We start from the raw sequence: 15,660 nt of genomic DNA, 5'->3' as shown, positions 1-15,660 counted from the left end.
GTCAGAATGCGGGTAAATAAATAGCGAGTTGCTAGTAAATTGAATTCAGTGCATGGTTAAAATCCTAGGCAATATATAGAGAATATAAATATTATATTCATGGTCAAGTCATAAATTTTCTAAAACACGCAGAAAATGTCATGTATTTTAAAATGCTCGAAAATGATTAACTATTTTATAATTTGATTATATAAAGAGTTTACCTTATAGCACAAATTACAAACAGACGTGACAATAAATTTCTGTTTTGGTAAATAACAAATGTGTATATTTTTTTTTAAACGTGGATCGCTCTTTGATAGTTCGTTGCTCCTGTATAAAAATACTAGATACTACATTATGCTGTTAATAAATTTGATTAAAAAGTTAATATATAAATAGCTACTCGAAAACAGCTTGAATGATTATGCCTCATAAACAAAACTCAAGTAAATCGCTTGAAACTGAAAATAAATATTCACAAGTCATAAATTTCGTTTTTGATGATAAAAGTGAAAAATTTATAAAAAGCAAATTTTAAAATAATATTTATAATAAGTGGTGTATGGCATAGTGCTTTAAGGCTAATTTCTTAATTTCCTGTACCGTAACGAAAAGTTCGAGGAATATTAAATATTTTCAAATAGATTATTATAAATACTGAAACATCGTTTAATATTTATAAGAATTAAAAAACTTTTTTTTTTGATATTTTTTTAACAGCAATCAGAACCTTTCGTCCTATGAGCTGTTGGGTGAAACTTCTCCTTACTTCGTATTTTTAAATGGTAACCCAATGGTTAATCCATCCATGTTTGATGATTTTTGTTATTACTGGCTGGACCTGCCAAAAACTAATCACACATCTCCCTATCAATAGAAATTGAATGTTTTTTTTTATCTATTCAAATCGGTTGATCCGTGCTTCCGAAAACGTGGACCAAAAAATGCGGACACACAAAACACACACACATCCATTTTTCTGATGTATGCCAAAATGTTCAGAATCTTTTGAAACGTAAAAATAAGCAAAAATTTTTATTTTCGATTTTCGGCCCATTACTGTAACTTACCCTACAGGAAGTTAATAAATATCATATAAAATCAACATTTATAAAAATGTGGACTTTTAAGGGATCGATGATTTTGTAGTGAATTTAAATTTAGTTGTGAATAAAATTGATTATTATATATATTTTTGTATATCTGCTAGCAACAAATATAAATGACATGCATTTTTTTTAAATTTTCAGTATATATTAGTTTTGGATGAAAAGGCAATGATGTAATGATACCGTTGTAATATCTTTTCTAATTATGTGTTTACAATCGTGTATACTGCTATATATCTTGATACCGTATCTAATATATAAAATACACACTCACACTAATTATATTATTTTAATATTTCTAGGCCATTTTTATTAAAAATTTATTTTACACAAAACCTGAAGATATTTAACGTTCTAAAATTTATGCTAGCACAACACAAACTATAAAAGGGTTAATAGCAAATTTAAAAATATTTATCCATATACTTTGTGATTTGTGATAAATGGTGTGATACAATGTGCGGGAATGCAAATTGAAAATTAAAAATATGATTCAAGCTGATTTATTAATTTTCTGAAAATTAACTGAAATTGAAATGTTTCATGAATATCGTGTGTATTTACTCTTTTTAACTAATTAGTAAAGAGTTATATGCGTTCTGAATTTAGAATAGATGATAGCAATATAATTTGCAATTTAATTATCTTTAAAATGTTTTATTAATATCTATTTTTAAAATATGACATCTTATAGAAGACAAAAATAGACAAAATCTCCTATCGAAACAAATAATATTATCTCCATTTTAATATGGGTATTAGCTAAAATAAAAGACCGGTTTAATAAATTCCTCAGGAGTCGTTCTTTTTACAAAAACTTGTAATATGAATATTTTATTAGTTACTACGTATACTTTAAAAACAAGTAGTAAAACCAAAATACAGTTTCATTTTGAATAAATATTATTTGAATAAGCTAGACTAAATCTAACAAAATAAATAAAATTCTAGCAGGTTTGTATGAACATAATTATTAACTTCCCGTTAGGTGAGTTGTAGTAATCGCAAAAAATCGGTAATATTTTTTTATATTTTTACGCTTCAACGTCTTCTGAACACTTTTGCATACATTATATTGGATGCTTGTGTGAGTGTAGTATGCATGAAAATTTCGAAATTTTCAAAAAAAAAATGGATTTTTTCAAAAATTTCTATCTTGATGTTCGTTGTTCTATAAATATAAAAATAATCATTTGATTTATTCATTAAAAAATAATTTATAATAATACTAAATACGTGTTATTGATTAAACTCGACAAAAAAAACATTACTCGCTTACCCAGTCATAAAGGTTCCAAGCACTAATATATGCGACGACGACGACCCGATGCGTTAGCACTCGGGTCGACGCGCCCATGTTATTCCTTCAAGAAGCAGCAACAAAATGGCCAAGTTAGTTCGAAAATTGTTATGAAATCAACAGATGCCATAGATACGTAATGCTGCATTGTTTAGATACGAATTTGTAAACAAATCATTTGAAGTTGTATCAAAATATCGATATAGTAGATACAATTGCCCTCTGTTGATGTATTAGTTTTTATGTTCTATCTATAATATTTTAAAGACTCACTTTGGGAACTGAGCTGATGGTATGTTGTAAGCGAATAACAAAGGCACGCAAATTATCGGGAAATGTTTTCATAAATAAATATCTATAATATTTCAAGATCTAATGAAGAAATATAAAAGGATCGCTAAATGAAATAAATGCTATTTGGTAATAATTTTATGAAAAAATCAAAGTTTTATTTTAACTTGAATTCATTTATTTAGATCGTGAATCAACTCATGTGGTGATAAATGATTTTTTTTTAAATTTCGAGCAGTATTCGATATCACATACATAGATATATTTATTATTCTTGTATTTTAGTACAGAGCCCTAAAAATTATGCATATTGTAATGTTTTGTATAAAATCTGTTTATTCATATACTCATATTAGTCAAAAGCAAAAAATTTATATTTTAAATTTTAATAATAAATTTAAATTGAAATTATTTAAATTAAATTTAAGTACGCAAAGGTATAAAGATTTTTATAAAGATTTTAATAGGATGCTTTTTTTATTATATTACAAATCATATAAAAAGACAAATGAAAAATGAGTTATTTATTCAAATAAATAAAGTAATTATCAATACTCTTTGTTAAATTGTTAAATCATTAAATTTTCTTCTAAGTTTTCAGTGCAATAAAAATGTGACACAATAGTGCAAAGGTTAAAAGTTTTACCTTATAATTAGATAGTAAGTAATATGTTGCAGCTTATGTAACAAAAACTTTATTTTGACTTCCATATTTTCTCATAACATTCTAATCACATAATTCTCAATTTTAAACCATTTATATAGTCTATAGAATTGCTTAATGTGAAAAATCTTAGAAATCTCTACAGAATATTCTGACATCTAAATAATTACTATTGTATATGCGATTAACGCCGAATAATTAATATTCTATATGTATGGCGAACGAGTTTAATTTGATTAAACGAACTTGTATTCAAATGTTAGAACTTTAGAATGTCAAATCTTTGAATTGCAAATTATTTACATAGATAATATACTGTGATCAGAATAAATATGAATATTCATTTGAGTGTTAAAATTATATTACTATACAGCCTTTGATATTAATTACTAATTGATCTATAAATTTTTAGCAATAAATAAAAAAGTTCAATTAGATTCTTTTACTATGAAATAGAATAAAATTAAACTCAAGTTTTTCTAGAATCATGTTAAAAATAATACAAGAAAGAATTATACATTTAAAAAGAAATAGATATCTGTAATACAGTATCAAAAGAACAGAATAAAAATTACTCAACCATAGATAAAATATCCAATGAATAATTGCTATAATTCATAATATAAATTGCAATTATTTTGTATTTCAGAACATTTTTTAAAGCCGAACTATTTCATCAACTATAGGGTTAATGTTAAGAAAGAAAGAAATATTTTTCTTATTTACATCTCTTTCAAACTTAATTAAATAGTAAGAAAAATGCATGTAAGAAAGAAATGTGATATGCATTTGTAAAGAGAGAAAGAAAGATTATACATATTTAGTTCTTAAATAGTTTTTATACTAATTCTAATTACTAACATTGTTAACCTTTTCCACTCAGATGCCGGCGGCAAAATTCATGTAAATCTCGGAATACGCGAGTGTAAAAGGTTAAAATTATGACTTTATGTAGTGTTTACAAAGGAACAAGTTGCTCAATACTAGTTAATCAATCAGTAGTAAAAATATTTTGCTTTCGATATTTTAAACAATCGAGTTTTTCATGATTAAAATGCTGTAATGATATATATTACACTCATTATGTTGTGAATTATTTAGATTTAGCAAACTGATAAATTATAAATATATATTTGCTAATTGTTTGTTGGTAAAAGCATGTGTGTATATAAGCCAAATTTCAACATTTTGCTTGATCAGTTTCTTTATAATTAGCAGAAAAGTGCACGAACAATTTTTTCGTCCACGACTTCGCCAAAAATCCTGTACCAATTTTGCAAATTCGAAAACTGATTGAAAGATATCAGTTGGGAATAGTATAGTAGTAATGTTTTCTAGTAAAAATGACCGGACGGTTTTTTCTGGATTAACAGTTTTAAAAAAATCGGGTCAAAATATCAAAATTGTATCGTCTCAATTTAAAAAGTTGCTAAATCTCAATTCTTATTGATTAGGTCGATTATTTACACATATCCGGAAGTTCGTGCTACTTGTCTTAAGGCACTCCACTTGCAACTAATTAACTTCCCGTAGGGCAAGTTATAGTAATCGCAAAAAAATCGAAAATGAAAATTTTTATATATCTTTACGTTTCAGAGGTTTCTGAACATTTTGGCATACCTTAGAAAAAATGGATGTATGTGTGTGTGTGTGTGTGTGTGTGTGTATGTGTGTGTGTGTGTGTGTATGTATGTATGTATGTGTGTGTATGTATGTGCGGATACAAATTTTCGTCGACGATTTCGGGAACACGGATCAACCGATTTGAATAATTCAAAAAACATTCGATCCATATTGATAAGGAGACGTGCTGATTAGTTTTTGGCAAAGGCAGGTCAAGCCGTTCCAAAGATACGGGGCAAAAAGTTCCGAAAACGGTAACTCAGTTTTTAAGAGAACGGAGCGTCCGATTTTAATAATTCAGAAAACATTTTATTTGTATTGACAAGATGAAGAATCGATATAACTTTCATGAAGGTAGGTCCAGCGGTTTCGGAGATATAGAGGAAAAAGTAAAAAAATGAGCCATTTGGCGGTCAAAAATGATCATTAGACATATGCACATCAAATTATCAGACATTTTATAGAGATTTTAACAATAAGTATACATTTTGTTAACATTCCTATCGGTTCCGTACCAATGCTTATGCGTTAGACAGCGACGCGGCGCTTACGCGCTTTATATTTTGTCCCTATGTAGTTAAAGCAGTACGATTGCTTTGAAAAAAAAGTTCAGATCTTCCACAATATGTCAAAATAAAGAAAAAAAAAATTTTTTCAAAAAAAAAAAAAAAAATTTAAAAAAAAAATTTTTTAATTTTTTTTTTTTTTTTCAAAAAAAACTAATTTTTTGTCCAATTTATAGTTTCTCAAAAATCTTATTTTTTCAAAGTAATTTTTTTTCAAAAATGTTAATCGTTTTAAAAAAAAAATAATAATTTTTGGTACGGGAAGTTCCAGCAATTTGCCTTAAGGCACGATGCCCTAATTGCCTTAAGACAGAATTCCACTTACAGCTAGTTTATTAATTTATTTATATCTCTATGTTGTATGTCGTATGTTGTATGTGTGTGCGTTAATAATATATTAATAAAACAGCCAGTGGTGTATAAATGCGACACGATACATTTTTAAGTCGATCTGGTTGAGTATTTCTAATTGGTTCCGAATTATTATATTCTAAATTTATCAGAGCTCAATAAAACAGGTTCTACGAGTGATAATCATCTAAATAGCAAATTATAATAAATTATAAAAAAAACGTATATACAAAATAAACCTGACAACGTAAAATATATTTAAATATTAATTTATTATGTAAAATCATTTGCAAATAATAATGCATACGTATTCGCTATATAATTTGTTTCCGCTCAAGGTCGGCAAATGTCGATTTTATAATACAACTTTGCACTATGTGGAAAAGCGTCAAGTGAAACTTTTATTAATGCATTGTGTGTATTTTCTAGAATAATAAAAATGTTGCTTTGAAAATAAAAATAGACATGTCGATGAATGCAAATCGAGAAATAGACGCAGAAAAAGTCCGAAAAGACTTTGAATTTGAAAGTCTCGCGCCATCGCGGATGGAAGATGGAAGTGATAATGCATTCAGCGAGCGTATAAGATTTCCGATGAGAAGGAGACAGGCGATGATTAATTCTTAACGACTAAATTATAATGTTAAACTAGGTGCATGGCATTGAGCCTTACACAAATTTATGGAACTTCCCGATATATAAACAAATATTAAATGAACAACATTAATAAAAAATGAATAACATTAATAAATATGTAACACTGCAATCGTAATAGTACGCAAATTCAAATCCGAATGCAAACAGAATTTACAAATCAAATAATAAATGGAAAATTTTGATATTTTACGAGATTCGAACATTTTTAAATTCCTTAAACATTTTAGCATAATAACAATTTCGATAAATATAATTTCATTTTCATTTCATAGAATTTTTGATATTTTAAAATTTTGACAATATTCGTATGAAAAATAAAGTAACTAATTATTCAATGTTTATTTAGCCAAGCTCGGCATCAGACAGTATAAAGTAAAATTTCTACATGAATTTATGGATCTCAAATATTATATCAAGTAAAAATCGCCTTTCGCTGGCATAGCTCCATATAAAATTATAAGAAAATAATAAAAATACTTTAATTATTAAGAATAAATTATTAGTTACAACTAGATAAGACAACTACTAGGTTGTCTACTAAAACTCAGTCATACACTATACATATCAATAAAAATTACCAAATGTCCTCATAATATGGATAGGGAGCGTTGGACAGAAGAGGGCCACGTTTTTATTTTTGGTTGTAAAATGTTTAAAAATGAAAATATTTCTTAATTTTTTTTAGTTGCAAGGGTATTTCAAAATGCAACTTTTTATCATAGCAGATGCTTGCAATTATGTTTGGAAGTATTTCTGTTTTTGAATGCAAAAAAGTGTATTTACCGAAAATGTATCGAGAAGTGGACCACCTAAATTTTAATCTAAAAAAATGCTGCCATATGCTACAAATTCTTACCCTGAGGGTTTTCAAATGCTCTGATTACGAATTCGTTGTTAAATTTATAAGATTCATAATCGTTGACACTTCAGTAATAATGTTATTTTAATGGCTGAAAAAAGAAGTAAAAAGGTAGAAATGATAAAATTGATGAAAAACAACATTCAAGGACAGATTTTAGGCGCAATTGGTGCTCATCAAGTCGGTGCAGTTGGTCATATCGACGCACTTCAAATGGAAGTGCCTGTCGCAGTTATCGCACTCGATGGAGATTTGTCTTGTCAGTTTTACCGACATCAATTTATTGCAAACCATGCAAAAATCGATGTCTCATTTGGAGAAACCGAAAACTTTCTTTTTTGCCTTTTTTCACAGCTGATTGTGAAATATTGGCCTTCTTGGAAACTTTCGCTGGTAATTGCGATTTTTACGCTGTGCTGCTTCTGCTGCTTCCGCCGCGACCTCTGTTTTTAGGGGATGTAATGATGCATTGAAAATAATCTGCTAACGTTGGTAACAGCAGAAGCAACGCAATCCGATATTTTATTTATTTTTACTTCCTTCATAGCAACTATCAATTTTTCATAATTCACCACTTTTTTGGAGTTCCCTGTTTTTTTAGGGGTCATGATGACTAAAGCGATAAAAATAAGCAAATAAAACATTTAAATGATTAAATAAAAACACTCTACTGTGCAAAGAATGGCATTACTCAAGTGGCCTATATCTGTCCACAAATAATGGCCCGCTCCATCTACAAACGCCAAACGATAAGCATCCCACAAAAACACAATGTAAACAATCGGCAAAAATCATTTTGCATTTCAAAAATTATATGTCTATATAATACATTGCATATTTACTTGAATTTTTCTCGTGAAAATTAGATAGCAAATCAACTAAGAGCGCGTACGAGGGTAAAAACTTTTTCGTCGAAATTCTTAGCGTGTTTCTCGTGTACAGTGCGAATGTAGGTTTATAACCTACAAATGCTTTTTAAATTTAACAAGTATCAAAATATGATAAATATGTGCGCGGTTCGACGTACATGTCACTACTCTTAGAGTTATTTGTTTGGTCCACTCCAACCTGTGGCTCATTTCTGTTCACCGCGCCCTAAAACGTAATTTAAAAAAACTGAAAAATGATACAGTAGTACGTAATGTAGATGTAGGTGCTCAATTCGTTCGATAATATGCGAAACGCAATTTTCCATAGTAATATGTTAATAAAAGCAATTTGTATAAAATTTAGCCGCCTGAAATAAAATATATTATATATGTAATTAAGACATATAAAGTGAAAATATTACTTATTTACGAAATGAGGTAATTATGAAATCATTCATATTCAAAAAATTGGTACTATTTTTTTCTTTTTCCTTTTAGCTCCTGAATACTTAAAGAAACTGTCAATTGTTGTTTATTGAAGAGAAAACTTTGATAAATTTTAATCTTCAAGATTGTTTATGAATTTTTGCACCTCATTCCTAAAAGTCTCATATGACGGCACTAAAAACCGCCTGTTTAGTCTTTTCTTCCGCGTTTTTTGATATTTCGTTTCCAAAATTTACTCAAGGCTTTTGGGGTGTGAACAGGGGCGTAACTAGCGCCGTATCAGCCGTATCAAAAATACGGGCCCCCCGATCCAAGTGGGCCCCAAACGAGCGTAAGCAGAAATTGATAACAACTTTAAAGCAAAACAATGATTTTTCAAAAAATTGAACGCTTTAAGAGAATTTATTTCTGCTGCAAAATATTCAAAAAAGATTTTAAAACTTTGTATGTACTTTTCGAATACGATACCCATAATATTTTTCAAATTAATTATACCTTTGTTTTCCAACTTAGCTGATGATAAGACCCAAGCTCTAGAGTAATTATTATCGGCGATGGCTTTATTATTGATTACTGCTGCAATTAATTCAATTAGTAAAATTTTTGCACATCCAATAAGTTAATATTCTTGTAGATTGTAGATATATGAACAAATTTGTAAAACTACCAGTTCATACATTCTTCAACAAAAATTTGACTTTGGAATTTTTATAATTCTATTTATAACATTTCTAAATTTGTCTGCATGCCGTGTAAGTTTAATAGTTAGATTTAGATAAATATAATCAACTAAATCATTTTCATCCTAAAATTCTGAATAACTGACCTGTCTGTAATGATTGTTAGATCTTAAAACAATTTCGATGAATTTTCATTCTAATTATTAGCTGTGTTATATTACAGTTAATTTTTTAAAGTTATGATCTGAAATTTAGTCGTCTTTTTCTAAGTTTTTTAAGTTGTGCCATTTTAATTGCTTTTAGAACTTAATATGACTTATTTCATATGAAATATTTTTGATAAACAAGTGCAAACCGTTACAAAGTTTTATGTACAATGGGAGCTAAGTAATGCAAGCGAAGTAATGCGAAAAATTTAAATTAAAATTTACTAATTAATTAACAATTACAATTTAGTATCATTAAAATTGGAGTCTTGTCTAAACACGCATAGAAAAAAGACGTTTTTGTAAAGTAATAATAAATAAAATTGAACATAAAAATATAACAAAAATTTTATTAAATAAACGTCTCCGGATAAACTGTCGACTGTAAAGATATCTTATGTGATCATGATCAATTGATGGTTCTAGAGACAGTTTTAAATACAAAAAACTAGAGAATTATATTAAGGCACAATAATGGATGAAATAGGCTTGCATCCAGGGTTCACGGCGTAATAACAGTATGCATTTTATTTTTGGCCCTTCCCGTTACAATCGCAACTGCCAAAAAAAATTTTTTTTCAGAATTAAAGCTAATTAAAAATTACGTATAAACTTTAGGAGGTAAATGTCTATCAGACCAGACTATTGTTTCTAAAGTCAAACTTTAAAAAATCTAAAGATCACTTAATAATTAAATTTTTCGAAAAAATGCAAGGAGATAGAGATATATCTGAAATGTCGGGAATCATTTGTGAAAAATTCAGAAAATTAAAGAAAATTGGATTGATAAATAATAAGAATGATGAATAAATAGTCTTTTAATTTTATGTATTTTTTATATTTTTTTTCTTCTTGAGGGGGCCCGCAAACATATTTTGATACGGGGCCCCGCCAAGGCACGCTACGCCCCTGGGTGTGAAGAAAGAATTATACAATAATAAGAGCTTTAAGTGCGAGCTTGTTTTCCAATAAATATGTATTTGATCCGGAAGCAACATTTCCAAAGTCCACATTTGTACTATAACTTTGGCCATCGAGGCCTACTGATTGCCTCCAAATGTGAAATGCGTTTGTGAAGTATTGTTTGTTGTGTGAAACGCTCGAGTTCGAAAAAAGTTGGTTGTGCTCAACGTTTATTGTGCAAAGTGCACATTGTCCGAGGCATCACTGTATATATATATATTATATATATATATATATATATATATATGCCGTTTTCAAAAACGTTTAAATTTAAACTTATTTTTTTCTATTTTCACATAGTGTCAAGTCATGATTTTTTCGGTATAGAACCAAAAATTAGTTAACAGGCTAATTAAAACTTCAAAAGTTAAAATCGATCGGAGAAGTATAGTCGTTCTCTATTGGCAAGAAACCCAAATTCCTTTAATAAATTCTGAAACTTGATTTATGTGGTCAAAACGTTTTTTGTGCATTTATCGTCGATATATCTGAAGCGGCTGAACCAGTCTTTCCTAAAAATCTAATGAACTCTTCACATAATTAGTAAGAACCGACGAAAAATTAAGAAATATAAACATTCAAATCCATTCCAATTCTGTTTGTAAAAACGTGTCTGAAAAATTAATATTAGAATATAATACTTTTCTTAATAAACCTCTTTCAATCTTAATTAATTAATAAGCTAAACAAATGTATGAAAGAATCATATATATGTGTAATAAATATATGTATGTGTGTATGTCTCAATGCCGAACAAAAAATCTAAATCATATATATATATATATATATATATATATATATATATGTATATATATATATATTAGGGTGGTCCTTAAAATGGTCATTTTCGAATTTCCTTGCTCCCAGGGGCTCAAATGGTTCCAAATTGATAAAAAACAATTCTCTGAAAGTTTTAGCTCTTAATATTAACGTTTAGATAGAGCGCAATTTCATCAAAGTTTGTATGGAAAGAGCATGAAAAAAGTTTTGAAAATTAAAAAAAAATGTTTTAGGTATAACTTAGCGACAAATGAATGAGTTTTATTTATTCATTTGTTTACTAAATTACATCTAAAAAACATTTTTAAAATTTTTGAAAAATTTTCCATGCCATTTCCATACAAAACTTTGATTGAATTGCGCTCTATCTAAACGTTAATTTTAAGAGCTAAAACTTTCAGAGAATTGTTTTTTATCAATTTGGAACCATTTGAGCCCCTGGGAGCAAGGAAATTCGAAAATGATCATTTTAAGGACCACCCTAATATATATATATATATATATATATATATATATGCATGCATACATAGTATAAAATTTGCAAAACATCCGGACATGTGAAGATATTTAAATACAAATTGAAAAAAATAAAACCATATTTAAATAAAATACATTTTACTTTCGAAAGTAAACGAAGTAAAAAAAAGGTTAATAAATTTTTGAAGCAAATGCGCGTCAAAGAACTGAATGAATAAAAAATGGTCTATGTTTTTGTTTTGGCATCATCTCACCTGGTGAAAGTGACAATACTATATAAAAAATAACATTCACTATCAATTTAAATATAATTCACGACTTTTGACGTTTTCTCATCGCATATTTAGTTTAAAATGTTAGTTATTGGTACCCAATAACTTACAGAATAATAAATAGATGCATTTAAAACGTTAATAAATTTATTTTCAGGAGTCTTGCCAGAAGCCCTTAAAAGCAAGTGTCAGAGATGTTCTCTGAAACAAAAAGAGAGCGCACTTAAGGTAATTCGACGTCTGCACGACGCTTATCCAGACAAATGGCTAGAATTAGCCGAACGATATGACCCCACAGGAGATTATAGGAAAAGGTTTGATACCATTTTTCGATAATGCATTTAATCTATTACAAGATATGTGTAATTTATAAAATATTATTATTAAGATATATAACACATTTTAGGCAGATGCTATTTTTATGAAAAGTATTGTAACAGTTAAAATGTAAATGTAACTAGTTGGTATTGGTATTTTGCCTTGAGACAAGTTACATGCACTTCCCGATATGTGTAAATAATTGACTTAATCAATAAAAAATAAATTAATTTATGAGTGATTAAAGTATGAAAACGAACGTACACGTTAGCTCGGTATATTTTCAAAAAAGCAAATTTTCAAAAATCAAAAAAAATTATAATTAAACCAGTTTTTGTAGGACTTTAATGATTTAATATGTTCATAAAGACCAAGTACTTTATCGTTATACCAAGTAAATCGTCTAATTTTAATTTTAACAAACATCAAAAAAACTACTCATTTTCTCAAACTTCGATGAATTTTAAAAATTAAACTACATGTCGTAAGGCCGTAATATTTTAGTAAGTTCTATAAGACCATGATGTATATCGCCAAAAAAAAGTTCCATAAAAATCGGCTTAATTTTTTTTTTCAACAGTTAATTACAAGAAAACGGCTCGGTAGATTTTCACCTAAAACTAATCAGCACGATTCCCAACCAATATCTTTCTAACAGTTTTTGAATTTTCATAATAGATTCAGAATTGCGGGCTAAAACGTGGACGAAAAATTTTTCACTTTCTGCGATTTATAAAGAAACAGCTCGGCTGATCGTAGCGCAAAACTGACAAACGATAGTTCTCATCGAGATACATCGAATGGCTCTTAAATTTTTTAAAACGATCCAGCCATTTTTGAGAAAATGTCGATTTACGGCAAAAAATCTGTTCACATACACATACACATACATACTTTTTCCAAATTTGGTCTCATTCGATTCAGAATGGCTTGAAACGTCGAGAAAACATAAAATTAGCGAATCGAATTTTTTGATGAAAACAAACTTCTCCTTCGGGAAGTTAAAAATATTTGCATAAGTTAGTCTTCAAAAGAAAGTATTAAATAGAATAACCTCCCAAAAACATAGCGTTAATCATCAAAACCCATATTAAGTATCGGTACACGGCCGTCGAAGAAGGAAACTACAAAAAAGTCCGATAGCCTCTCTGACGATCCGTAAAAAAATATCAAGTCACGTTTGAGTAAAGGGATTGTGAAGACACTACGAAAACAATCCTGGTATATGCGATGCGAGATGGAGATGGATACCACAATGAAGAGAAATAAACATTGGTTTATTCCTCTTCTTTGTGGTACACGACAATTTTATTTTTTATTACATGCAAAAGCACATAAAATAAAGAAAATGACTTGCCAAAATGTAAAATATGAAACAAATGATGGAAGATATGCATATCTACGTTGAGTCCGCCAACAGCCAAAGATTTGTTAATTTCATTGCGAAACAAATTCGTTTGAACTCAAAAGTCATATCCCTCGCGGCCGTTAAAATTCTAGGAATTAGAATTGTCTCATACACATGGCTGTAGCAGATTGTTCTTTTACAAATTAATTTCATATTAGTTTAATTTGGCGAATGCACAATACATTTTGTTGTTCTCGTCGTTTGCATAGATATAAAGGATATCTGGATCTTATACGTTTATTTATCTATGATCTGGATATTAACATCTGCACTTGGAATGTATAGTTTTTTATGTAAAAACAGATCTCGTTCACTTTAAACTTTATTAATTTTGGTTCCGAACGCCAATAAAATTAAAAATTGCAGTTTTCAAATTGTAATAGGGTACTGTATTATGGGAATTCGAACGAGGATATCTTGTACATCAAAGAGATTTTTTTAAATCGTATTGCTCCATTACGTTGTTTGTAATATTAGAATCATGTTATCAGTTAAAACATTTATAGAGTTTTAGTAACAATGCAATTGTTAGTGTAAAAATTAGTGGCATTTATGAATCGTGTACACAACGATATAGTTGGAAAGCGTAGCCTTGATTCATTATTTTGCAAACTATTTTTCATACAGTAATAGTATTTTCGATATACCAATGATATCAAATACCAAAAACAGAAGTTTAATGGTATTTTCAAGAAAGAAAAATTCAAAATATCATAAATACCTTAATCTAAAAATGATTTAAGTTTACAAAGATAAAAATGTAAAATTAATATTTATTTTCTATTCATTATACTTGCTCTTATACAATATTAATCCTATTTTAGCTACGAAGAATATTTGCGGAATGAGCAATATAACATTATAGATGGAGCTGAGCCAGCTATCAACAGTGTGCAAGGCAATGTTCTTCCTGAGATTGGAACTAGATTCAATTTTGAAGAAACTAAACCAATAGAAAAACCAGATATACAAGAATTTAATAAACCATCGAATAATGTAAACAACGAGCACAAATCAGCGCCACCCGTCCGTTCGGTATCAAACGGTGCCAGTGGCCCTAATGCAAATACACTTCCGCCGGCAACTGAAAAGGCACCACCAGCACCACCAGCACCACCAGCACCATCCACTACATATACACCGTAAGATTTTTAATAATTAGGAATACTTTCACCATTTAGAATTATTTCACAAAATTAAGTTAAATATTTTGTTCACTAATGGTTATATCCATGATTTAGAATAGTTATATCATATTTAGAAATATGATACACTAGTATTTGAGGGTTGTTCGTCTTTTTAGATAATAAATTTTCCAGATTATTTACATTTCTGTCACAATTTGCTTACTATAAAAATATTAGAAACTGCTTTTTCATAACGTAAAAACATTTTTCACAAAGAAATTAAATTACATCCATACTACTGTTACTATTGCACTGTAACTTCCGTACTACTGTTGTTTCTATAAATCATTTGACAATCAATTTAATAAATTTTCAGGATCATAGTGCAAAGTAATCCATCCACAACCAGATCAACAATTTTTACGATTCAAGGAAATTTTCAGGCCAGACCCCTTAGTTCTCAAGTTTTGGGAATTGTATCCAATTTGGGTAATAAAGTGGCCCGAACTGCAGGAATAATAACTGGAATGCTCAAAGACACAGTTCACGTTATTGTGGGCTGACAAACATCGGACAACAAAAGAATAAAATTATTTATACATAAGCTTAAATATAAACCACCTTATTTTTAAGATAAAATGAAAAGCGGATGGTTTGGCACAATCATGTAATTTGATATTTAATATAGTTTAGTACTATTGGCAAAATAAT

At 28.7% G+C, this 15,660-nt stretch overlaps 1 protein-coding gene across 1 annotated transcript; it reads left to right on the top strand.

Moving 5' to 3' along the window:
- The first annotated feature begins 6,351 nt into the window (after window positions 1-6,351).
- On the top strand, window positions 6,352-15,594 carry LOC113381821. Its single transcript, XM_026620493.1, has 4 exons — window positions 6,352-6,466; window positions 12,254-12,410; window positions 14,647-14,964; window positions 15,326-15,594. The coding sequence occupies exons 1-4, from the start codon at window positions 6,352-6,354 to the stop codon at window positions 15,510-15,512; spliced, it is 777 nt and encodes a 258-aa protein (XP_026476278.1). The 3' UTR covers window positions 15,513-15,594.
- The last annotated feature ends 66 nt before the right edge of the window (window positions 15,595-15,660 follow it).

Source organism: Ctenocephalides felis, unplaced genomic scaffold (genome assembly GCF_003426905.1).
Source record: "Ctenocephalides felis isolate EL2017-DRISC unplaced genomic scaffold, ASM342690v1 CF-g0.4_SCAFFOLD_03080, whole genome shotgun sequence".
NCBI classification, from domain to species: Eukaryota; Metazoa; Arthropoda; class Insecta; order Siphonaptera; family Pulicidae; genus Ctenocephalides; species Ctenocephalides felis.
This window is presented reverse-complemented; position numbering and strand designations above follow the sequence as displayed.

Coding starts and splice junctions, on each gene's coding strand:
- LOC113381821 (XM_026620493.1), top strand. CDS start 6,352: ATGTCGATGAATGCAAATCGAGAAATAGACGCAGAAAAAGTCCGAAAA. Junction 6,467..12,253: donor TGATAATGCATTCAGCGAGC/GTATAAGATTTC, acceptor ATTTATTTTCAG/GAGTCTTGCCAGAAGCCCTT. Junction 12,411..14,646: donor ACAGGAGATTATAGGAAAAG/GTTTGATACCAT, acceptor ATCCTATTTTAG/CTACGAAGAATATTTGCGGA.